General features: G+C 42.1%; 1 protein-coding gene across 1 annotated transcript in view; it reads left to right on the plus strand.

The window, feature by feature from the left end:
• The window catches only part of LOC311105077 (teneurin-3-like), a 157448-nt gene that overhangs the window by 79480 nt on the left and 51965 nt on the right, over positions 1 to 26003 (plus strand). The window contains exons 4-9 of the mRNA XM_084147073.1: positions 100 to 338; positions 6716 to 6841; positions 10222 to 10436; positions 17526 to 17736; positions 23087 to 23188; positions 23538 to 23732. Coding sequence (XP_084003199.1) covers positions 100 to 338; positions 6716 to 6841; positions 10222 to 10436; positions 17526 to 17736; positions 23087 to 23188; positions 23538 to 23732 — 1088 coding nt within the window. The remainder of the gene's footprint in view (positions 1 to 99; positions 339 to 6715; positions 6842 to 10221; positions 10437 to 17525; positions 17737 to 23086; positions 23189 to 23537; positions 23733 to 26003) is intronic.

Below are 26003 nucleotides of genomic sequence, written 5' to 3' on the forward strand. Positions count from 1 at the left end.
ACTAATGTGATGTAGATGTTGAGCGGCTTCACTGCAAGTAGATTGTATGTTTTAAATATTCTAATATTAATTTGTGTATTTTCTGTTTTGTTTCCCCAGACACTTCCTCTTTAAAACGGGCACAGGAACAACCCCTTTCTTTGGCACAGCAACCCCAGGTTACACCATGGCAACAGGGGCAGTGTACTCCACACCGGCACGCCCACTACCCAGAAACACCCTCTCCAGAGGGGCTTTCAAGTTCAAAAAGTCACCCAAGCACTGTTCCTGGAGGTGCACCGCCCTGAGCGCAGTGGGCGTGGCTGTCCTGCTGTCAATTATCCTCTGCTACTGTATAGGTAACTATAGCCCCTCCTTATTGACATTATTGTATTCGTCTGTAGTTAACCATGACCCTTCCTGCTTGCACTGTACTGTGTTGATTATGTAGTGTAGCTAGCCACAGCCCCCCCCTAAGTATAGAAAAGAGCATAAGAGCAATCATCCCTAGATCCATGGACAACTATGGGTACTACAACTATTTTCAAAGGCCTTTCAAATATATTATCCTTGCAAATATAAAATACTTGCTATTCAACCTTAGTGGTGAAACAACCTTCAGTTCTCAGGAGAGACTTCCTGACAGCATCCAACACACTACAACACAGGATATCTGTTACCCTTTCCAATTGGTTAAACGATAGACTTTCTGATAGACAAGTTGACTTGACTGAATGGCTTTGAGTCAGCTGAATCAGCGTCGACTGACGGCTTTCTAAGCTGTGCTAAAATTGTATCTTCTCATTGGTTGCATTGCTCTTTCAGCATCATCTTGCTGAGCAGATATAGCAGATTTTAGGATTTTATCCCACCTGTTGTCGTATGTCAGTCGAGAACAGAGACATTTCCCGATGACACAGTCGTGTTTGAATCTGTCAGATCGTGGCAGTTCCACTGACAAGGGCTCTGCATCATCCTGTTATTCTGATAAAAGGCCCACAGAGTGGCATCACTGACAGCAGGTTAGTGTTTTTCGTCATAAATCTTGTTCTGGAGGCAGCTCTGCAGAGTGGTCACTAGCTAGCACAGCCACAAAGTCATAAAATCTGATTTTAAACCAAACCTTAAACCTAACCTTAACCACACTGCTAACCTTAATGCCTACAATATAGCCAATTTTGACTTTGCAGCTGGCCTATCGAAGGGGAAATCGCTCAGTTCTGCCTCCAGGTCAAGACTCATGACAAACGTCAACCTGCTCAATGACATGACCCAGTCCTATCCATAGGAGCCTTGAAAGACTGTTTAAATCCACCTCGACACCCTACAACAAGGGGGGGGCAAAGTACAGCCCGCGGGCCGTATCTGGCCCGCCGGGCACTTCAATCCGGCCCGTGAGAGATTTTTAAAATATATTAAATATTATTATATTTTAGTTACGATTTTTTGCCTAAAATTACTCATTCCATGATATACAAACAACCTCCAATAAATGGCGCTGTAGCCTGGCAGCGCGCTCTGTATTTGGGCCTACAGTCAGATTCAGAATGCGCTCAGTCGTCATAGCCACTTCATTGCTTGACAACTTTTGACGTGAAAAATGAGTGCTGCGAAAATGAGAAACGTGAACTCTGAATGATGGGAACAACCAGGGAATCTACCGTGGAACAAACTGACAAACGTCACAAGAGATGGATCACCAAATCTAACCGGTAAAAACATTGGCCTACTAAAAAGATTACAAGACAAAGTAAAAGAAGAAAGCCCTAACTCGGAGGAATTTATATTTCTTCACTGTATTATTCATTAGGAAGCCCTGTGTAAAAGTGTGTTAAAGCTGGAAAATGTTGTGAAAGTGGTTGTAAAACTTGTCAACTTTATACGGGCAAGGGGGCTTAACCATCGTCAGTTCATTCAGCTGATCAATGACACAGAGGCAGAGCACCAGGACTTGTTGTACCATTCAAATGTGCGCTGGCTAAGCCTGGCAAAAGTATTTTGCCGTGTATATCCTTGTTACGGTTGATAAAGCTGACGACTTCTCCGAGTTGAAAGACACAGACTGGCTGAACGACTTTACTTTCTGTGTGGACATATTGGGGCATCTGAACGATCTAAATGTGAAACTGCAGGGAAATTGTGTTTTTTTGCATGAACTGTATTCCAATGTGAAAGCATTCAAGGCCAAACATATATGTTGTTCTCCAGACAAATGAGTAGCCGGTCTCTCGCTCATTTTCTGACACTGGAATTGCAGTGCCGCACTGAGACATACAGTAGCACTTTTATCGACCTGCATGCTGAGTTTTCTCGCCGCTTCTCAGACTTCACCAAGATTGAGACTGAGCTGGAGCTTGTATCATGCCCCCTGTCTTTCGACAGTGAGAAAGCACCACCAGACACACAATTGGAGCTCATCGACATCAATGTGACAGTACTTTGAAGGAGAAGTACAAAACAGCAACAATAGACCAGTTCTATGGCTCACTGAATTAAACAACGTTTCCAAACATTAAAAAGCACGCCCAAAGGATGCTTGTTTTATGTGTGTGAACAAACGTTCTCAGTCATGAATTACAACAAATCCCGTCCCAGGTCAAATTTAACAAATGACCACTTGTCAGCTGTTCTGAGAATCTCTATATCAAAGATGACACCAGACTTTGATGCCCTTGCCAAGAGAGGTGACATTGTTCACATTAAGACTTGAATAACCGTGACTTGGGTAGGCAAGGATTATGCTTTTTCATGGTGATGGTTATGCAGTGAGAATTATCCAGCAATGCACTTGGATACAGGTAATAACTAATCAGTCAGATTTGGGCTGAAGTGAATGGATAACTGTAAATATGGCTCACAATGGAGATGAGAATTGTTCCTTAATATGCTTTCAAAAACAGACCATTCCAAATGAAACGGATGCTCTTACCATATGTTTCACTCAAATTTTAGAATAGTTTTTTTAACACATCGGCTGTTACATTTTGCATGTCTCCAATCATAGAATAAATATATATATATATATATATATATATATATATATATATATATATATATATATATATATATATATATATATATATATTTTTTTTAAGTTTGCATATTGTGACTGTAAGTTTGATTGTAGTTTACAAGGGTAGAGATGCAGGATCTGTGTGTGTGTTTGACTATGTCTGTGATTATATAAATTATATCAATTTTGTGAAAAATGTGTTCACAATAAACAAGGGTAGAGATGGTACAAGGGTAGAATTGTTCTGCAAGCATATTTACACTAGTTGTTGCGTGTCAATGTGAAAATGATTAAAGGCTTCACATGTTTTGTCACGCATATAGAATGGGGCCCTTCAAAAACTCAATGTGGCCCTTGAGCCAAAAGGTTTGCCCACTCCTGCCCTACAATGACACTGTCTAGAGAACAACACTCCCAGCACCCTACTGACAACATTTGGTTATCACACGGTTGTCACTTGTCATGACTGACCTTCTCACAACCTATTTGTAACATTGTGACAATGTCATGTGTTGATGGGGCATAACCCCCCCAAAAAGGGGAACTATTCTAAGAACTTGAAAGCCTTCCTTTCCAAAGCATTTTGAGAAGGAGCGAGGGGAGAGGATGCGAGGAATCGAGAACTATAAGACTTCCTGGTGCAACAAAATGTCTTCCAGGAAGTGCTTTCATCTTTTTCATTAGCACATCATCCTCCCCCATAGGACATAATTCCCCCTGGTTTTTACAGCATGCATCAAAGATGACTTCTCACTAACCTCTAGCGGCTTGACCACAGCGATAAAACAGGTGGAGATTTATCTGTCCTAACTGTCTTCCTGAGTGATACACACTCTTAATCTTGGTCTGTGTGACTTTCTCCTGAACTGCCATAGGATTCACAGGATGACATGCTCGTATATAGAGAAATATGTCTGTGTAGAAATGATGCAATGGAGAAGACCGGGGAGAGTGATCTCCATAGCAGAGGGCCATAAAAGTGCCATATCGATATCCATGTACGTTATCCCTTTATGATCTGGACCCTGTTTTTTTTAAGCGATTCCTGTTTTTATTGTGCTCTAACTTTCATGTGATTTTAATGTGCGTGTTTTGTGGGTTGTCTTGTTTCTGGATTCCGCTTGTACGGCTTATGAGTGTGCCGATGGCTTAAGGGTGTGTGTGTGTTTGTGTTTGTGTGGGCCTGTGAGTGCATGTGTGGGAGTTCCTATTGGTGTGAGTGTGTTAGTTGAACAGATATAGGCCTTCTTTGCCAGTTGCCTCAGGTTGAGTTTTTCACCTTCCTCTCTTTCATCTGCAGCCAAAACACCTGCCAGGTGCGATGTCTTAAATAGCTTCAGTATACACTTGTACACTTTGCCTCTGCCAGCCCCCAGATAAGAAACATAGTCCCACACATACATACAAGCAAACTCACATGCACTCTCACATGGTCTCTTTCTCTCTCTTTCTCTCTGTCTCTCGCGCACATACGGTACATTAGCAAGTCAAGTCAGTAAATAGGACAGACTGCGTTGTTCTGTATTTCAGAAAACAACTAAACTGAACAAAAATATAAACCCAACATGTAATATGTTGGTCCCATGTTAAATGGGCTGAAATAAGAGATCTCAGAAATGTACCATATGCACAAAAAGCTTATATCGCTCAAATGTTGTGCACAAATGTGTTTACATCCCTGTTAGTGAGCATTTTAGCCTTTGTCAAGATAATCATCCACCTGACAGGTGTGGCATATCAAGAAGCTGATTAAACAGCATGATCATTACACAGGTACACCTTGTGCAGGGGACAATAAAAGGCCACTCTAAAATGTGCAGTTTTGTCACACAACACAATGCCACAGATGTCTCAAGTTTTGAGGGAGCGTGCAATTGGCATGCTGACTGCAGGAATGTCCACCAGAGCTGTTGCCAGAGAATTCAATGTTCATTTCTATACCATAAGCCACTTCCAACATCGTTTTAGAGAATTTTGCAGTACATCCAACCGGCCTTACAACCGCAGACCACATCTAACCACGCCAGCCCAGGACCTCCACATCTGGCTTCTTCACCTGTGGGATCGTCTGAGGGGAGGGGGGGTGCTGAGGAGTATTTATGTCTGTAATAAAGCCCTTTTGTGGGGAAAAACTGATTCTGATTGGCTGGGCCTGGCTCCCAAGTGGGTGGGCCTATGCCCTCCCAGGCCCACCAATGGCTGCGTCCCTGCCCAGTCATGTGAAATCCATAGATTAGGATCTAATGAATCTTTTAAAATTGACTGATTTCCTTATATGAACTGTAACGCAGCAAAATCTTTAAAATTGTTGCATGTTGCGTTTATATTTTTGTTCAGTATAACTGACACCAGTTTATTTAGTAAATATTTTCTTAACTCTTTCTTGAAATGCATTGTTGGTTAATGGCTTGTAAGTAACCTCCCGGTTCAAATCCAGGCTCTGTCGTAGCCGGCCGCGACCGGGAGACCCATGGGGCGGCGCACAATTGGCCCAGCGTCGTCCACGGTAGTGGAGGGAATGGCCGGCAGGGATGTAGCTCAGTTGGTAGAGCATGGCGTTTGCAACGCCAGGGTTGTGGGTTCGATTCCCACGGGGGCCAGTATGAAAAAATATATATATAATAATGTATGCACTCACTAACTGTAAGTCGCTCTGGATAAGAGCGTCTGCTAAATTATGTAAATGTAATGTAAATGTAAACATTTCGCAGTAAGGTCAAACAAAGACACCTGTTGTATTCGGCGCATGTGACAAATAACATTTGATTTGATATGCATCCATCCAATTCTCCCAACTTTTCTCAAATGTATCCCATTCTGCATTCTCTCTGATTCCACTGCATTGTTTTAAAAAAGTGTGTTTAAAAAAAGTTTTGCTTCAGATCAAACCACTCAGAAATCCGAAATGGGGGAGTTTGGCCTCCTCAGCATGGCTTCCCTGGCAATCTTTGAAGGAGTCTCACCCTCTCACTGTGTTCATAGAAGACCAAGTCTCCCCAAACAACAAGACACAGCTTGATAGCGTCCTATTCAGAGACAGGGGTTGGAGGAATAAAACGGCATTTTGGTTGGTTACGCAAGACTAGACTAGCAAAACTAGATAGTTTGAGGCTCGAAGCCACTTTTACCCTCTGACACGTAAATACACACAAACAATTGGGTTTTCTGATAATTGTTTTAAATGTAGGGCTGTGTTTGTTTTGAATTGCTTGCTTTGTATTAGAGGAGTTGAGGAGTAGACCCTCATCTGCCTCCTCCTGTCTGTTTGGTAACAAATGTTTGGGTTTTTAAATACAACGTCCCGCTGCGCTCTTTGATGCAGTGCTGTTTGTGTCCTGACACTAGTGTGCCTAAAGAGCCACAGCAGTGTTCCTCCTCTCCTCAGTATTGATTGTGCTTGCTGTGTCTGGGCCCTGTTGGGTTTTAAAGTAGAGCACTTAGCCTACATGGGGAACACCCATAGTAAGCTAACCTAGTACAAAATAATTCCCACTCTTTAGTATTTCTTAGACATTGAAGATGTAGGGCCATATAGAAGGAGGGAAGTGAGTCATGATCACTTTAATGTGATTAATGCAGAGGGGACAAGGCTACCCTTGGCCACACAATGATGTATTGTCTGAACTCTTTTTCCTGGAAATGCTGTCCAGCAAGTGTTGTGTCTTAACGATTTGATCATTTGCCCTAACCCTATTATATTCCACTGTTTTGTTCACATTACAGCAATGCACTTTTTCGGCCTCAACTGGCAACTTCAAGGAACAGAAAACCAACCCACGTTTGAGAATGGAGTGGTGAAGGCTTTGCCCACTCAACCAAGCATATTGACAGTACTCTCAGCTGACTATGGTAAGGACATTAGCAAAACCTATAGCATATTCCGATAGCTCTTTACCTACTTGTTATATATTTAGCATACATTTGGGGAAGGAACACAACATATGTCTATGTTTTTGAATATGCTCGTAGCCCTAAATTGCACTGGATGCTTGTTTGTTTGTTCATTCGGCTTGCTAATGTGATGCATTTGTCTCAGCACAAAAATGGTCCCAAACAGTAGCCTAGCCTATACAGTAGATACCTTCTGAATTGTAATCGACAGAGTCCAGACAGCTTTGCACAACCTAATCATTATACTGTACCCCATTCAGCCTTTACCAGTAGAGGTCTGTAATTTTTTTATGTGATGTCTGCCACGTGTGCCACCTTCCTTCACCTTTACAGCAAAAGGCCACTGACTTAACCTTTGCACATTATTAGGTATTTAAGATGTACAGCCATGATGGTATTAATTGGGTTTGAGGAGGCAGATGAAAGCTCAGTGTGATTTAAACTGGGCTAGATTTAAAATCTCGTAAGTAGTGCTAAGGAAGATAGCAGGAGGCTCGTTTGGGAGTGTTTAAAGGCAATCGATAGCAGGTCATTTTCTCTCTGGAGGTAAACGTGTCTCTGTACGTCTTCATTTTGGAGTCGAGGTAAAGTGACAGGAAAGGTCCTCCTGCACAAACACCCTCAAACAAAGATAGAAAACACACACATTATATAACCACCTTAACTACCTTCACAGGTATTAACGGAGCACCAAAAGCACAAATGGTCTTGGTTTTTATGGTCTTTGTTTTAAACTGTGAAATGGGAAGCTGACATAACTACATAGTATGAAAAATGTATGCACTCACTAACTGTAAGTCGCTCTGGATAAGAGCGTCTGCTAAATGACTAAAATGTAAAATGTAATGGATTCATAGCAAGAATTTTGGATTAATATTGTCTGTCTTAATTTAAATTCCGGAGGGCCATTGTGAGATAAAATGTAAATCATTTTTTATTTACATTTAATTTCAATAGTCCTGCTTTAGTTCCACTCATACGTTTATCCTAAGTGGTTTTTAAAATAAATATCAGGCAAACATATTTTAACATTAATGCTTTGAGCATAACATCACTGTACACCGAAGTAAGGTATTTAACTTTTCATTTGAGAATGAGTCAAATCTAATTTTATTCGTCACATGCTTCGTAGGTGTGGACTAACAGTGAAATGCTTACTTACGGACCCTTCCAAACAATACAGAGAGAAAGAAAATAGAGAAATAATAGAAAAGTAAACACGCAATAATAAAAGTAATAATAGAGACACAATGAGTCACGATAACTTGGCTACATACACAGGGTACCAGTACCGAGTTGATGTGCAGGGGGTACGAGGTAATTGAGGTAGATACTGTATCACAGGAGGTTGGTGGTACCTTAATTGGGGGCTCGTGGTAACGGCTGGAGCGGAATTGGTGGAATGGTATCAAATACATCAAACCGATGGTTTCCATGTGTTTGATGCCATTCCATTTACTCCGTTCCAGACATTATTATGAGCCGTCCTCCCCTCAGCAGCCTCCACTGTACTGTATGTACATAATAACTAGGGAAAAAGTGACAGATAGTAAACAGTAGCAGCAGTGTATGTGATGAGTAAAAAAAGTGAGTGCAAAAAGGGTCAATAGTCCGGGTAGCTATTTGGTTAACTATTTAACTAACTATTTAGGAGTCTAATGGCTTGGGGGTAGAAGCTGTTCAAGGTCCTGTTGGTTCCAGACTTGGTGCATCGGTACCGCTTGCCGTACGGTAGCGAAGAGAACAATCTATGACTTAGGTGGCTGGAGTCTTTGACAATTCTTGGGGCCTTCCTCTGACACCGCCTGATATAGAGGTCCTGGATAGCAGGGAGGTCCACCCCAGTGATGTACTGGGCCGTACGCACTACCCTCTGTAGCGCCTTGCGGTGGGATGCCGAGCAGTTGCCATACCAGGCGGTGATGCAACCAGTCAGGATGCTCTTAATGGTGAAGCTGTAGAACTTTTTGCGGATCGAGGGCCCATGCCAAATCTTTTCAGCCTCCTGAGGGGGAAGAGGCATTGTCGTGCCCTTTTTACAACTGTGTTGGTGTGTTTGGACCATGATAGATCCTTAGTGATGTGGACACCGAGGAACTTGAAGTTCTCGACCAGCTCCACTTCAGCCCCCTCAATGTGAATGGTGGTGTGCTCGGCCCTCTGTTTCCTGTTGTCCACGATCACCTACTTTGTCTTGCTGACGTTGAGGGAGAGGTTGTTGTCACGGCACCACACTGCCAGGTCTATGTCCTCCTCCCATAGGCCAGGGATCATCAATTAGATTCAGCTGCGGGACGATTTTCTTCTTGAGCTGATGGTCAGGGGGCCGGTACATAATTACAAATAATTTGTAGACTACAAATTGACCGCAAGAACGGTCCCCTGTTATAGGCTGTCTCATCGTTGTTTGTGATCAGGCCTACCACCGTCGTGTTGTCGGCAAATTTATGTTTGATTGTAACTCAGGCAGAGTCATGTTTAAGTGGGTGTCTTTGCAGCTACATTAACCTTTAAAAGCATCACTTCCCAATCCTTATCATGTATTGTTACAGTACTGTACCAGGTAATGTATCAACTATTACGTTTAGTGAATCACCAGTACCACACAAAAGATAGGGCAACAAATGGCAAAACGATCTGTTCCAGTCTCATAATGGAGCAACCAGCTAGGGTCTATTTGAGTGAGAATAAAGAAGTTTATATCATCAACTGAATTTGTACCAGGAAGTAGAAATACCTTGAACTACTGAAGCTGACTTGTATTTCCATGTTTGACTGTGCTGTATCTAATGAGCAAGACTCATATCTATGAGGGCCAGCGATATAGACTGTGAGCCATGTGTCTGTATCATATCAAATCAAATCAAGATTTATTTATACACCACATTTCAGACATGGAATGCAACGCAATGTGCTTCACAGGAAAAAACGAATAAAAATAAACTATGAAAATAAAAACAGAAATATTTACTACACAACAAACATAAGAGGATAAAAAACAAAAGAATAACAGTAAAACTGAAGGACTAAAAAGCACCCTAAGGAAAAGCAAAGCTAAAAAGGTGTGTTTAAGATCTCTTTTAAATGTCCACATTTTCGGCCCCCCTCAGGTTCTCTGGTAGGCTTTTCCAGAGGCTGGGGGCATAATAACTAAAGGCTGTCTCCATTTTATTTAAATCAAGGTGATATTGAAAATGTTATCATTTTGCCGAAAATGGGTTCACAGAATAGAAGAACAGATGTTTGTGAAACTGTAACTGTGGTTTCAGAGCGCTTGTATAGGTATAGTTTTCGAATATGGTGATGAACGGTAAGTGCTCTCTCTTACTCCCCTCCAGGCAGGACTGGTGCGGCCCATCAAGAAAACAACTCCATTGACACCGGGCAAGTGGAAGTGGGCAGGAGGGTAGATCAGGGAATACCGCCGGGGGTGTTCTGGCGCTCTCGGCTGGCTATGGAACAGCCGCGCTTCCTCAAGTTCAATATCTCTGTTCAGAAGAATGCACTGGTTGGGGTCTACGGGAGGAAGGGTCTCCCACCATCTCACACACAGGTAAATGGTACATCTGTTGAGTAGGGTGGAAAAATCTGACTGTATGATTTTTGCAAAATGACATAGAAATCCACTGCCATGCTTAGAATATTTGTCTTTTCAGTTTTATTTTTTACAAAGTAAAGTGTTTTGTGAAGTGTCACAAGACAAAGTTTTATTTGTAGCGCTGTTCATCAACTGAATGACCAGATTCTAATACTTAAAGCAGGGATCATCGACTAAATTCAGGAGTGGGACGATTATTCCTTGAGCGGATGGTCGGGGGACAGGAACATAATTACAAATATTTTGCAGGCTGCAAATTGACTGCAAGAAGCCCAAACAGATATAATATTTCACTAAAACATTATCATTTCAAACATTGCTTACATTTGTATATGATTACGTGTCTCTCTATTATGTGTGGGAATAATTGGGAACAGATTTCCAAAATTAAAATCAATTGGAGCTCATTTCCTGGTATTTTTAGTCTTATATATCCAACAATAAAAAGTACATACACTACCAGTCAAAAGTTTGGACACACATACTCATTCAAGGGTTTTTCTTTATTTTTACAATTGTATATATTGTAGAATAATAGTGAAGACATCAAAACTATGAAATAACACATATGGAATCATGTAGTAACCAAAAAAGTGTTAGAAAAATCAAGATATATTTTATATTTGAGATTCTTCAAATAGCCACCCTTTGCCTTGATGACAGCTTTGCACACTCTTGGCATTCTCTCAACCAGCGTCACCTGGAATGCTTTTCCAACAGTCTTGAAGGAGTTCCCACATATGCTGAGCACTTGTTGGCTACTTTTCCTTCACTCTGCGGTCCAACTCATCCCAAACCATCTCAATTGGGTTGAGGTCAGGTGATTGTGGATGCCAGGTCATCTGATGCAGCATTCCATCACTCTCCTTCTTGGTCAAATAGCCCTTAGCCTGGAGGTGTGTTGGGTCATTCTCCTGTTGAAAAGTCGGACGTTTACATACACTTAGGTTGGAGTCAATAAAACTTGTTTTTCAACCACTCCACAAATTTCTTGTTAACAAACTATAGTTTTGGCAAGTCGGTTAGGACATCTACTTTGTGCATGACACAAGTAACTTTTCCAACAATTGTTTACAGACAGATTATTTCACTTATAATGCACTGTATCACAATTCCAGTGGCTCAGAAGTTACACTAAATTGACTTAGCCTTTAAACAGCTTGGAAAAATCCAGAAAATGATGTCATGGCTTTAGAAGCTTCTGATAGGCTAATTTACATAATTTGAGTCAATTGGAGGTGTACCTGTGGATGTATTTCATTGCCTACCTTCAAACTCAGTGCCTATTTGCTTGACATCACGGTAAAATCAAAATAAATCAGCCAAGACCTCAGAAAAAAAATGGTAGACCTCCACATGTCTGGTTCATCCTTGGGAGCAATTTCCAAACGCCTGAAGGTACATGTTCATCTGTACAAACAATAGTACTCAAGTATAAACACCATGGGACCACGCAGCCGTCATACTGCTCAGGAAGGAGACGTGTTCTGTCTCCTAGAGATGAACATACTTTGGTGCAAAAAGTGCAAATCAATCCCAGAACAACAGCAAAGGACCTTGTGAAGATGCTGGAGGAAACAGGTACAATAGTATCTATATCCACAGTAAAACGAGTCCTATATCATCATAACCTGAAAGGCCGCTCAGCAAGGAAGAAGCCACTGCTCCAAAACCGCCATAAAAAAGCCAGACTACGGTTTGCAACTGCACATGGGGACAAAGATGACCATCGTTGACCATCATGGAGGAAAAGGGGGTTGCTTGCAAGCCGAATATCATCATCCCAACCGTGAAGCACGGGGGTGGCAGCATCATGCTATAGGGTTGCTTTGCTGCAGGAGGGACTGGTGCTCTTCACAAAATAGATGGCATCTTGAGGAAGGAAAATTATGTGGATATATTGAAGCAACATCTCAAGACATCAGTCAGGAAGTTAAAGCTTGGTCGCAAATGTGTCTTCCAAAAGGAAAATGACCCCACCCCAAAATGGCTTAAGGACAACAAAGTCAAGGTATTGGAGTGGCCATCACAAAGCCCTGACCTCAATTCTATAGAAAATATGTGGGCAGAGCTGAAAAAGCGTGTGTGAGCAAGGAGGCCTACAAACCTGACTCAGTTACACCAGCTCTGTCAGGAGGAATGGGCCAACATTCACCCAACTTATTGTGGGAAGCATGTGGAAGGCTACCCGACATGTTTGACCCAAGTTAAACAATTTAAAGGCTACCAAATACTAATTGAGTGTATGTAAACTTCTGACCCACTGGGAATGCGAGGACAACAAAGTCAAGGTATTGGAGTGGCCATCACAAAGCCCTGACCTCAATTCTATAGAAAATATGTGGGCAGAGCTGAAAAAGCGTGTGTGAGCAAGGAGGCCTACAAACCTGACTCAGTTACACCAGCTCTGTCAGGAGGAATGGGCCAACATTCACCCAACTTATTGTGGGAAGCATGTGGAAGGCTACCCGACATGTTTGACCCAAGTTAAACAATTTAAAGGCTACCAAATACTAATTGAGTGTATGTAAACTTCTGACCCACTGGGAATGCGAGGAAATAATTAAAAGCTGAAATAAACCATTTTCTCTACTATTATTCTGACATTTCACATTCTTAAAATAAAGTGGTGATCCTAACTGACCTAAGACAGGGAATTTTTACTAGGATTAAATGTCAGGAATTGTGAAAAACTGTGTTTAAATGTTTAAATGGCTAAGGTGTATGTAAACTTCCGACTTCAACTGTATATATAACATTCTATTGGTTTTGTATAATAATTGGAATTGGAAAATTCTAAGTTTTGAATCCGGTGTCTTTTTGTTTATCAGCTCATAAACCATGTGCCATGGAATCGGTACATCGAAAATCTCTTCCCAACTATTTTGCAATCTAAATTGCACAACTGTAAAGAAAATTGTCCTTAAAAGAAACTGGTATACTTTATTTATCACAGTTTTATTTAACCAATGTTGGTCTTTAATGCAGGACCGACAGACAAGTTTCTTACTTTTTCCCCTTTCTACTTGCCTCTTCCATTTTTGCGGTAATGCTGCAATTAGTTGGGTGTAATTTTGGGTAGAGCAGACATTTCCATATATTTGTTTTAGCTGCATGTGTGACATACAGTGCGGGGAATAAAGTATTTGATCCCCTGCTGATTTTGTACGTTTGCCCACTGACAAAGACCATGATCAGTCTATAATTTTAATGGTAGGTTTATTTGAACAGAGAGACAGAATAACAACAAAAAATCCAGAAAAACGCATGTCTAAAATGTTATAAATTGATTTTCATTTTAATAAGGGAAATAAGTATTCGACCCCTCTGCAAAACATGATTTAGTACTTGGTGGCAAAACCCTTGTTGGCAATCACAGAGGTCAGATGTTTCTTGCAGTTGGCCACCAGGTTTGCACACATCTCAGGAGGGATTTTGTCCCACTCTTCTTTGCTGGCTAGGCCACTCCAGGACCTTAATGTGCTTCTTCTTGAGCCACTCCTTTGTTGCCTTGGCCGTGTGTTTTGGGTCATTGTCATGCTGGAATACCCATCCACGACCCATTTTCAATGCCCTGGCTGAGGGAAGGAGGTTCTCACCCAAGATTTAACGGTACATGGCCCCGTCCATCGTCCCTTTGATGTGGTGAAGTTGTCCTGTCCCCTTAGCAGAAAAACACCCCCAAACCATAACGTTTCCACCTCCATGTTTGATGGTGGGGATGGTATTCTTGGGGTCATAGGCAGCATTCCTCCTCCTCCAAACACGGCGAGTTGAGTTGATGCCAAAGAGCTCAACACTTTCACCCAGTTCTCCTCTGTATCATTCAGATGTTCATTGGCAAACTTCAGACGGGCCTGTATATGTGCTTTCTTGAGCAGGGGGACCTTGCGGGCGCTGCAGGATTTCAGTCCTTCACGGCGTAGTGTGTTACCAATTGTTTTCTTGGTGACTATGGTCCCAGCTGCCTTGAGATCATTGACAAGATCCTCCCGTGTAGTTCTGGGCTGATTCCTCACCGTTCTCATGATCATTGCAACTCCACGAGGTGAGATCTTCCATGGAGCCCCAGGCCGAGGGAGATTGACAGTTATTTTGTGTTTCTTCCATTTGTGAATAATTGCACCAACTGTTGTCACCTTCTCACCAAGCTGCTTGGCGATGGTCTTGTAGCCCATTCCAGCCTTGTGTAGGTCTACAATCTTGTCCCTGACATCCTTGGAGAGCTCTTTGGTCTTGGCCATGGTGGAGAGTTTGGAATCTGATTGATTGATTTGCTTCTGTGGACAAGTGTCTTTTACACAGGTAACAAAATGAGATTAAGAGCACTCCCTTTAAGAGTGTGCTCCTAATCTCAGCTCGTTACCTGTATAAAAGACACCTGGGAGCCAGAAATCTTTTTGATTGAGAGGAGGTTAAATACTTATTTCCCTCATTAAAATGCAAATCAATTTATAACATTTTTGACATGTGTTTTTCTGGATTTTTTTGTTGTTATTCTGTCTCTCACTGTTCAAATAAACCTTCCTATAGACTGATCATTTCTTTCTGTGGGCAAACGTACAAAATCAGCAGGGGATCAAATACTTTTTTCCCTCACTGTATTTGTTCTGTCTTTTCTGGTGGATTAAACTGAAATTTAACCAAATTTCTATGGCTTGTTTTAAAAATAGTGATGTTTATGAGATGATTTCATTTTCGAATAACCGAAAGTGATAGGTTGTAATCTGAATAAAGGGGAAAAGGCACATTTTTACTAATCTGCTATAGAACCAGTTTGAATTTAAGTGTAACTTTTGTGTGACAGAAGCCTGAGAGGTCTAATGCTTTAATATTTAATAGACACAAATTCCCCCACCACTGCCTTAAAAACGGTCTGTTAAATTGCCAGGGAGATAAATCAATATGTTTATGTAACTGAGCATGAAAGACCCCAATGAGAGATATTGACCGTTGGTTACATTCACAGCCTGAGTTGAGGAACAACTTACCTACCCCACTTTTTTTTTTTTTACTCAATTTGTTATTGTCTTACTCTGCATGATTAATCAATTGTCTAAAACTAGGTTTTGTGAAGAAATTATCAACAATAGTTTGAATTCCCAAGCAGGGGCGGTGTGTTCATTAGGGCGATATGGGCGACGCACTGCCAAACGGGAAAAGGAAGGGATTTTTTTTCTAATCAATTATATCACGGCAACAGTAGTTATCAGTGTTCTAATCTAGACGTCTGATCTGCCACTAAATGTCCAATCAGGCTAAAGTCGTGCTTCAAATGGCCCCGCCCCTTTTGGGGCGATTTCAGTCAGGTTGAAAATAGCCCCAGAAGTCTCTCATAGACTCTCATGTAAAATCTTTTTTTTTCAAATATCAGAGCTTTCAATACAATCTCTATGGGTTCCGGGAGAACTTGCACTTACGCGCTTTCGTCATACGTAACATAACCATGAACGTAACTAAGAAAAGAGCGGGTAGCAGCGTCAATCAATTCACGTACTACTGTCAAGATGGCTAGCGTTCAGTGCAACTCGATTGTCTTTTTGAAAGAAGTTCCTTTTTGTCGGCGAACAAATCAAGATAAATTGGCAACGAAACAATTAGGACCTCCCAGACCAAATTTAATAATTCAACAGGTTTCTACTAAAGGGGGAAAGTCCTACACCCGAGGATTTTCCAAAAATTGGTACGAACGAAAAACCTGGCTAGCAGGCTGCGATGTAGCTAATGCAGTCTTCTGCTACCCCTGCTTACTCTTTCACCCTGAAGGCGGCACGGCAGACAGCACCGCTTGGACAGCGACTGGTGTAACGGACATGCACCATCTTTCAGAAAAGATTAAGAAACATGAGCTGTCAAAGACCCACATGGATAGCTGTTTGAGATTGTCTGCTTTGGAGAGAGTGAACATTGCCACTCAACTGGATGAGGGATACAGGCTAGCTGTCCGCCGCCACAACGATGAGGTTAGCAAGAACCGCCACATCCTCAGCCGGCTAATCCAGTGTGTGAAGTTTTGCGGAGTGTTTGAGTTAGCTTTGCGAGGCAAAGATGAAACTGAGGGCTCCACCAACCCTGGTATTTTTCTTGGACTTGTCAACTTTGTGGCACAATTAGATGAGGTGTTTTATGGAAATGCATATTGTTTATGCAGTGTTGAGGAATGTGAAAGAACACCCTTGATTATTTTTACTGTGATAACTTATTTTGCTTTTGTAAGCCAACACTTTTGAGATCAGTCAATAAATGCTTCTGGTATTGACTTATATGCTGCCCCTGTCTTCATGTTGTTGCTGGACATATCTTTTTTAAAATGTGTGTAGGTCACCTAAATCATCAGAAAAATTGCCCCCCCTGAGAATTTTTTCAGGAGCCGCCACTGTTCCCAAGTACTAGCTAATAAATATTTGTGGTTTATTGGGTGGCCCAGCTAGGCTTGGCTTCTTGTCCATTATTATTTGCTCCTATTGTTAGATTGAGATGAGCCTTTGCCAAATAATCAAGACGCACACACTGGTCTGGGAGTAAAGGAATGGTTGGGTTCTGTACTTCTTTTACTTGGCCCCCTGGCCACCAACACAAAATGGCCTACATCAGCAGGGTAATATCTCTTCTCTGCCCCTCAGCTCCTCTCATAAGGGTTTAAACCACTGAGAGTTGACTTCGCTCACCCTTGCTTTAATGCTGTATTTCCTATCCGTACTGAGTCAGTTGGAGAGTTGCTTTGTGTTGTGTTCGCTGCATGTCCCATTTCTGATACTAAATCCTTTTTTAATGTGCTCTTTTCTTCTTTCAACACTCTGTTTTGTGTTTGTGTGAATGAAACACAGTTAGCATTCAGAATGAAAAGGATCAGTCTTCTGGAAAATCTTTACTTCGACTCAATTAAATCGTGGATAGCTCCTTTAATGTCAAATTAGATACTTTTTTTAACAGATATTTTGCACCTGGAACAACAAAGAATGTCACGTCAGCATTTTTCATCATCTTATGTCAAGTGACCAATGAATAAGTCCCAATTGACGTCTCTGCTTGACCTTTCTTCAGTATGACTTTGTGGAGCTGCTGGATGGCAGCAGACTCATCGCCAAAGAGAGGCGGGCTTCCACAGAGTCGGAAGCCAGGGGGTGGATGGAGCACCAGGTCAGCCTGCACCAAGCTGGCTTCATCCGGTACCTGGACTCTGGGGTGTGGCATCTGGCCTTCTACAATGACGGGAAGACCCCGGAGACAATATCATACAACACCATCATCCTAGGTAAGGGACCACCCCTGTAAAATGGGTGAGGAGGGCACTGTAGATTTGTTATGAAGTATTTTTCCAGGGAAAGGTACTTATTGGAGGTTATTTTCCCCCAAGTTACTGAGTGAGCGTTCCTCTTTAGAGAATGAATGGATAGTTGGCACTGGCAGGCCAGATTACCACATACAGTGGGGAGAACAAGTATTTGATACACTGCGACATTGCAGGTTTTCCTACTTACAAAGCATGTAGAGGACTGTAATTTTTATCATAGGTACACTTCAACCGTGAGAGACGGAATCTAAAACAAAAATCCAGAAAATCACATTATATGATTTTTAAGTAATTAATTTGCATTTCATTGCATGACATAAGTATTTGATACATCAGAAAAGCAGAACTTAATATTTGGTACAGAAAGCTTTGTTTGCAATTACAGAGATCATTTGTTTCCTGTAGGTCTTGACCAGGTTTGCACACACTGCAGCAGGGCTTTTGGCCCACTCCTCCATACCTTCTCCAGATCCTTCAGGTTTCAGGGCTGTTGCTGGGCAATACGGACTTTCAGCTCCCTCCAAAGATTTTCTATTGGGTTCAGGTCTGGAGACTGGCTAGGCCACTCCAGGACCTTGAGATGCTTCTTACGGAGCCACTCCTTAGTTGCCCTGGCTGTGTGTTTCAGGTCGTTGTCATGCTGGAAGACCCAGCCACGACCCATCTTCAATGCTCTTACTGAGGGAAGGAGGTTGTTGGCCAAGATCTCGCAATACATGGCCCCATCCATCTTCCCCTCAATACGGTGCAGTCGTCCTGTCCCCTTTGCAGAAAAGCATCCCCAAAGAATGATGTTTCCACCTCCATGCTTCACGGTTGGAATGTTCTTGGGGTTGTACTCATCCTTCTTCCTCCAAACACGGCGAGTGGAGTTTAGACCAAAAAGCTACATTTTTGTCTCATCAGACCACATGACCTTCTCCCATTCCTCCTCTGGATCATCCAGATGGTCATTGGCAAACTTCAGACGGGCCTGGACATGCGCTGGCTTGAGCAGGGGGACCTTGCGTGCGCTGCAGGATTTTAATCCATGACGGCGTAGTGTGTTACAAATGGTTTTCTTTGAGACTGTGGTCCCAGCTCTCTTCAGGTCATTGACCAGGTCCTGCTGTATAGTTCTGGGCTTTCCCTCACCTTCCTCATGATCATTGATGCCCCACGAGGTGAGATCTTGCATGGAGCCCCAGACCGAGGGTGATTGACCGTCATCTTGAACTTCTTCAATTTTCTAATAATTGCGCCAACAGTTGTTGCCTTCTCACCAAGCTGCTTGCCTATTGTCCTGTAGCCCACCCCAGCCTTGTGCAGATCTACAATTTTATCCCTGATGTCCTTACACAGCTCTCTGGTCTTGGCCATTGTGGAGAGGTTGGAGTCTGTTTGATTGAGTGTGTGGACAGGTGTCTTTTATACAGGTAACGAGTTCAAACAGGTGCAGTTAATACAGGTAATGAGTGGAGAACAGGAGGGCTTCTTAAAGAAAAACTAACAGGTCTGTGAGAGCCGGAATTCTTACTGGTTGGTAGGTGATCAAATACGTATGTCATGCAATAACATGCAAATTAATTACTTAAAAATCATACAATGTGATTTTCTGGATTTTTGTTTTAGGTTCCGTTTCTCACATTTGAAGTGTACCTATGATAAAAAATTACAGACCTCTATATGCTTTGTAAGTAGGAAAACCTGCAAAATCGGCAGTGTATCAAATACTTGTTCTCCCCACTGTACATACATACACTAATCAAGAATTTAAACTACATCTACAGACTATATGATGCAAGCATAATTTGTTGATTGGGCTGTGTGAATTGTCTTATGCATATTTTACGCCTTTACATAGCAGGAATATCTCCATCCCTTAGGACAGTCTCCTCATGGTCGTGCTGGCTCACGAATTGTGTTGTGGGAAAAGAGAAAACAGGCTGAGTTCATGTTTTGCCTTGGGGAATTCCGTCAATCCGTTTCTAAAGATATGGAGTTATCGATATCCAATGTCAGAATTGCCTGGATCTCTTGAAACCAGGGTTTGGAACCAAAATTATTTTCCAATCATTTCGTACTGAATATAACCATTATTTTTCTCGTTCTGTTTCACTATTCCGTCCTGCAAAATAAAGTTCTGGACCGGATCTAACCCAAAACAAGTAACGGTTTATATCGTTCCATCTGTTCCTTTTTAAGGATCTAAAATTTATTTATTTTATTTTATTTAGCGCTACATTAAATTACTTCACCAATCAGTGCGGATAGACCTGCTTGCTATGGAGCGGGCAAGCTATAATTGTTTAACTACATGCATTGGACAGACACATTTTGCAGGTGGGGAGAGAGCGAGAGAAGGTGGGATGTGCTGATCTCGTCATACTCTTATTCTTAATCGTACTCTTACACTTGATACTCGTAATTGGATTTACTGGTGATCGGGAAACACGGAAGTGCGCTTTAAATGCCCGTAAAGCCTATACCTGAAGTGATCGCATCTCCGAGCGCATCAATATGTTAATTCACTCATTCACACACATTGTTCAAAGGTAAACGACCTTGACAGATGAAAATGCACAGTAGGGCTATTTACTTATCATTGAAATAGGCTAATAAATACCCTAATGCATGGCTGTCTACTACTGCCTGCATGTATTCCAGACACATATATAGATGACATTAGGCTAATTCGCTTTCCCCATATATTGTTTCACTTTCGAGAGTAGCAAAACGTTTCTCTCCCGACACTTATGCTACAGCATTTGTACAATCAACATAAACATTTGTAATTCTATTTTTGAATGATCTGTCGCTCGGTAAACATGCCTGGGCGAGATTAAATAATAGCAAGAAGCATGAGCTTGGATCACAAGATGGACAGGACAGACAAAGTAGGCCTACTAAACAACGCCATTAGACAGACAAAAACAACCATATGGCCTCAGTCTACAGAAAATAATTAGATTGAACAACAATGACTAGCTACGGATTCTGATTCATACATTATGTTTGGAGAAGGGGAGACTTGTGCCCTGAGACGAGTGACTGTGAGTGAGTGACTGAGTGAAACATCAACTTGTGTGTCTGTCTGGGGAAATGAGAGTAGACGGAGAGTGGCTTGTTCTAATCCAATCGTTGCAGCAGGCTCAACCGATACTCCGCCAGTTTCTTTACAGACAGAAGAACTAGCCAATAGTTATTTGGAGCACACAGCGGATAATTACCCAAATTAGTCGTGTCATAATCATATTCAGAAAATATCAGTTACCCGTTTTGTCCGAGTACTCGCCACACCCCTACTAACAAGCTTGTGTGTGAAGAGCGGCACCAGAATTAAAGTAAAAACACGTCTTACATTTTTGTAGTTAATAAATCCAATGTGAAACATGATAACTGTAGTATCCTTAACTAGCATTGAATAAGTTAATCCATTCTTCTCTAATTAAAAATCTCTCTCCCTAATTTCTGAATCACGCTTGTAACATCAGTGGGCTATGCTTCGGAGGGGCAGGTAGCCTACACAAGCGCACACACTGGCAAAGATTTTCAGCTGGCAGGCAGGCACTGGAATACGTTTCTAAATGACAGAGTGAGGGCTTTGCATAGGCGCTTTGTTGCATTTTTTGTGGGACTGGAAAAAAATGTCTGGAACATAAAATGATGTTATTAATCGGTTCCCATGCTTTTAAAAAAACGGTTCTGTTCCGGAACGGTATAGATAATGTTTGTTCCCGGTTCTGATTCCGGTTCTAATATTGTTTTTGATGTCATTCTTTTCCAGTTTTTGGTTCTGTTCCCTGGACCAGTTCCAACCCCTGGTTGAAACTGACCTCCTAGTAGTCTTCAAAAGAAATAAAAACTAAACGAGCCCCCAGCCTAGGGGGAGTTCCCTTTATGAGTGTGTTGTTTTAGCTGTGTGCTTAGGGTCGTGGTCTTGTTGGAAGGTGAACCTTCAGCCCAGTCTGAGGTCCTGAACACTCTGGAGCAGGTTTTCATCAAGGATCTCTCTGTACTTTGCTCCATTCATCTTTCACTCGATCCTGACTAATCTCCCAGTCCCTGCTGATGGAAAAACATCCCCACAGCATGATGCTGCCACCACCATGTTTCACCGTAGGGATGGTGCCAGGTTTCCTCCAGACGTGATGCTTGGCTTTCAGGCCAAAGAGTTCAATCTTGGTTTCATCAGACCACTTGAGAGTCTTTAGGTGCCTTTTGGCAAACTCCAAGCGGGCCGTCATGTGCCTTTTACTGAGGAGAGGCTTCCGTCTGGCCACTCTACCATAAAGGCCTGATTGGTGGAGTGCTGCAAAGATGATTGTCCTTCTGGAAGGTTCTCCCATCTCCACAGAGGAACTCTGGAGCGGCCAGCTCTAGGAAGAGTCTTGGTGGTTCCAAACTTCTTCCATTTAAGAATGGTGGAGGCCACTGTGTTCTTGGGGACCTTCAATGCTGCAGAAATGTTTTGGTACCCTTCCCCAGATCTGTGCCTCGACACAATCCTGTTTTGGAGCTCTATTGATAATTCCGTCGACCTCATGGCTTGATTTTTGCTCTGACATGCACTGTCAACTGTGGGACCTTTATATAGACAGGTGTGTGCCTTTCCAAATCATGTCCATTCAATTGAATTTACCACAGGTGGACTCCAACCAAGTTGTTGAAACATCTTAAGGATGATGAATGGAAACAGGATGCACCTGAGCTGAATTTCGAGTCTCATAGCAAAGGGTCTGAATACTTATGTAAATAAGGTGTTTCTGTTTTATTTGTAATACATTTGCAAAAAAAATTAAAAACCTGTTTTGGCTTTGTCATTATGGGGTATTGTGTGTAGATTAATGAGAAAAAACAGTGTTTTAATACATTTTAGAATAAGGCTGTAATGTAACAAAATGTGGAAAAAGTAAAATGTGCTGTATACTGTACATCAATGGAGGCTGCTGGGGGGGGGGGGGGGGGGGGGGGGGGGGGGGCGGCTCATAATAATGGCTGAAATGGAGTGAATGGAATGGTATCAAACAAGTGAAAACCATGTTTGATTGGTAACCATTTACTCCATTCTGGCCATTAATATGAGCCTTCCTCCCCTCAGCAGCCTCCTCTGCTGTACATGTATACAATTGACTGAGTGGAATTGTGGTATACAGTAGCTGTATAAGATGGCGTAGTATGTGACAACATTGTAGTGATAGGAAATCCAATCCAAGAATCCATTATGTTGATATCGGATGATGTAATACAAATGTGGTTGCTACATTTTAGAGATATGATATCTCAATAATGGCTGGTGTCATTCTAGAAAGAAAAATGTCTGTCCCAACAGAGTCGGTTATGGAGTGCTCACACAACTGTTATGGAAACGGAGAGTGTGTGTCGGGCTCATGTCACTGTTTCCCAGGGTTCATTGGACCATACTGCTCAAGAGGTATGTATGTTCTCTTGTCACATTCCTAGTCCATGTATTGATATCACAATCAATAAATGGCCATGCTTCAAAGGACAAATATTGGTTATATTGTCAGAATTGATTACCATGTGCATGTGACATTTGTTATTAATTTAGGGTTAGGCTAAAGGCAGGGTTAGGGCTAATGGTTCAAATAAAATATTTGGAGAGAAAGTGTTGTACTCATGTCTATTGTAGCGTGGCCAGATAATGATAGATGTGTTGATTTGTATGCTTGTATCAACACTACAGCTACACAATGGAATAATATACTTTACAAGAAGTTGTCATATATACTTTTTAATAACCTTGTTACTTCCAACCACAGCTGCCTGTCCCATCTTATGCAGTGGCAATGGCCAGTACACCAGGGGGCGCTGTCAATGCTACAGTGGATGGAAGGGCACAGAGTGTGACGTGCCCACTACTCAGTGTGTGGACACCCAATGTGGCGGCCATGGGATCTGCATGTCGGGTAACTGTGTGTGCAATGCCGGCCACAAGGGAAGCAACTGTCACCAAGGTACACCACAAGGATATTTAGTGTCGCCGTTTGATTTCCCAGCCGGTCAGCGATGTATACAGTACATAAACAGCTAAAACAATTGCTTTTTTCAACTTCATCAAGCAGATAATCCATTGTGTTCCTGCATTGATACTTGCATGCATTAGCTCCCTCCAACCATTTAGCTACCACAGCTATGGATTGGAATTTATTCTGAATTGTGGTCCTCTGTAGCTCAGCTGGTAGAGCACGGCGCTTGTAACGCTAAGGTAGTGGGTTCGATCCCCGGGACCACCCATACACAAAAAAAAAATGTATGCACGCATGACTGTAAGTCGCTTTGGATAAAAGCGTCTGCTAAATGGCATATTATTATTATTATTGTCCATTCAGTGTGATTGGTTCAGTGCACTCCAGTACAAGAAGCCTGTGAGAGTGACCTGACGTGTAAAATGTTATTGAGTTGAGGCAGTAATTAAATCGCATTTTTGCGCTCATTGTAAAGTGAATTAAGAGAGAAAGGACACATGCTATTGTGGAATTATGCAGGAACGGTTGGACAATGTTATTAGTTGACATGTTACTCAAACTGGGATGGATAAGGTCTTGCCGTATATGATGAGCACCAAATGATTCTCAATGAGTCGCTGAGATCAATATAGACTACATGACCAAAAGTATGTGGACACCTGCTCGTCGAACATCCCATTCCAAAATCATGGGCATTAATATGGAGTTGGTCCCCCCTTTGCTGCTATAAACGAGTTTCAATACCATACAACACTCCTTCCGTAGCCTCCAACTGCTCTTAAACACTAGTAAAACTAAATGCATGCTCTTCAATCGAACGCTGCTGGCACCCGCCCACCCGACTAGAATCACTACTCTCTGCGGGTCTGACCTAGAGTATGTGGACAACTACAAATATCTAAGTGTCTGGTTAGACTGTAAACTCTCCTTCCAGACTCACATTAAGCATCTCCAATCCAAAGTTAAATCTAGAATTGGCTTCCTATTTTGCAACAAAGCCTCCTTCACTCATGCTGCCAAACATGCCCTCGTAAAACTGACTATCCTACCGATCCTTTTACTTCGGCGATGTCATTTACAAAATAGCTTCCAACACTCTACTCAGCACATTGGATGTAGTCTATCACAGTGCCATCCATTTTGTCACCAAAGCCCCATATACTACCCACTACTGTGACCTGTACGCTCTTGTTGGCTGGTCCTCACTACAAATTTGTCGCCAAACCCACTGGCTCCATGTCATCTATATATCACTGCTAGGCAAATCCTGCCTTATCTTAGCTCATTGGTCACCATAGCAACACCCACCCGTAGTATGCACTCCAGCAGGTATATCTCACTGGTCATCCCCAAAGCCAACACCTCCTTTGGCCGCCATTCCTTCCAGTTCTCTGCTGCCAATGACTGGAACTAACTGCAAAAATCTCTGAAGCTGGAGACTCTTATCTCCCTCACTAACTTTAAGCATAAGTTGTCAGAGCACCTTACCGATCACTGCACCTGTACACAGCCCATCTGAAATTAGCCCACCCAACTACCTCATCCCCATATTGTTATTTATTTTGCTCATTTGCACCCAAGTATCTCTATTTGCACATCATCTCTTGCACATCTATCATTCCAGTGTTAATACTAAATTGTAATTATTTTGCACTATGGCCTATTTATTGCCTTATCTCCATAACTTGCTACATTTGCACACACTGTATATATATTTTCTGTTGTATTTTTGACTTTATGTTTTGTTTACCCCATATGTAACTCTGTGTTATTGTTTTTATCGCACTGCTTTGCTTTATCTTGGCCAGGTCGCAGTTGTATATGAGAACTTGTTCTCAACTGGCTTACCTGGTTAAATAAAGGTTAAATAAATAAATATAAATAAAATAAGAGCCTCCACTCTTCACGAGCATTAGTGAGGTCGGGCACTGATGTTGGGCGATTAGGCCTGGCTCGCAGTCGGCGTTCCAATTCATCCCAAAGGTGTTTGATTGGGTTGAGGTCAGGACTCTGTGCAGGCCAGTCAAGTTCTTCCACACCAATCTCAACAAACCATTTCTGTATGGACCTTGCTTTGTGCATGGGGCATTGTCATGCTGAAACAGGAAAGGGCCTTCCCCAAACTGTTGCCACAAAGTTGGAAGCACAGAATCGTCTAGAATGTCATTGTATGCTGTAGCATTAAGATTTCCCTTCACTGGAACTAAGGGGCCTAGCCCGAACCATGAAAAACAGCCTCAGACCATTATTCCTCCTCCA

The sequence above is a fragment of the Coregonus lavaretus genome, assembly GCF_964263955.1.
Source record: "Coregonus lavaretus genome assembly, chromosome: 29".
Taxonomy (NCBI): Eukaryota; Metazoa; Chordata; class Actinopteri; order Salmoniformes; family Salmonidae; genus Coregonus; species Coregonus lavaretus.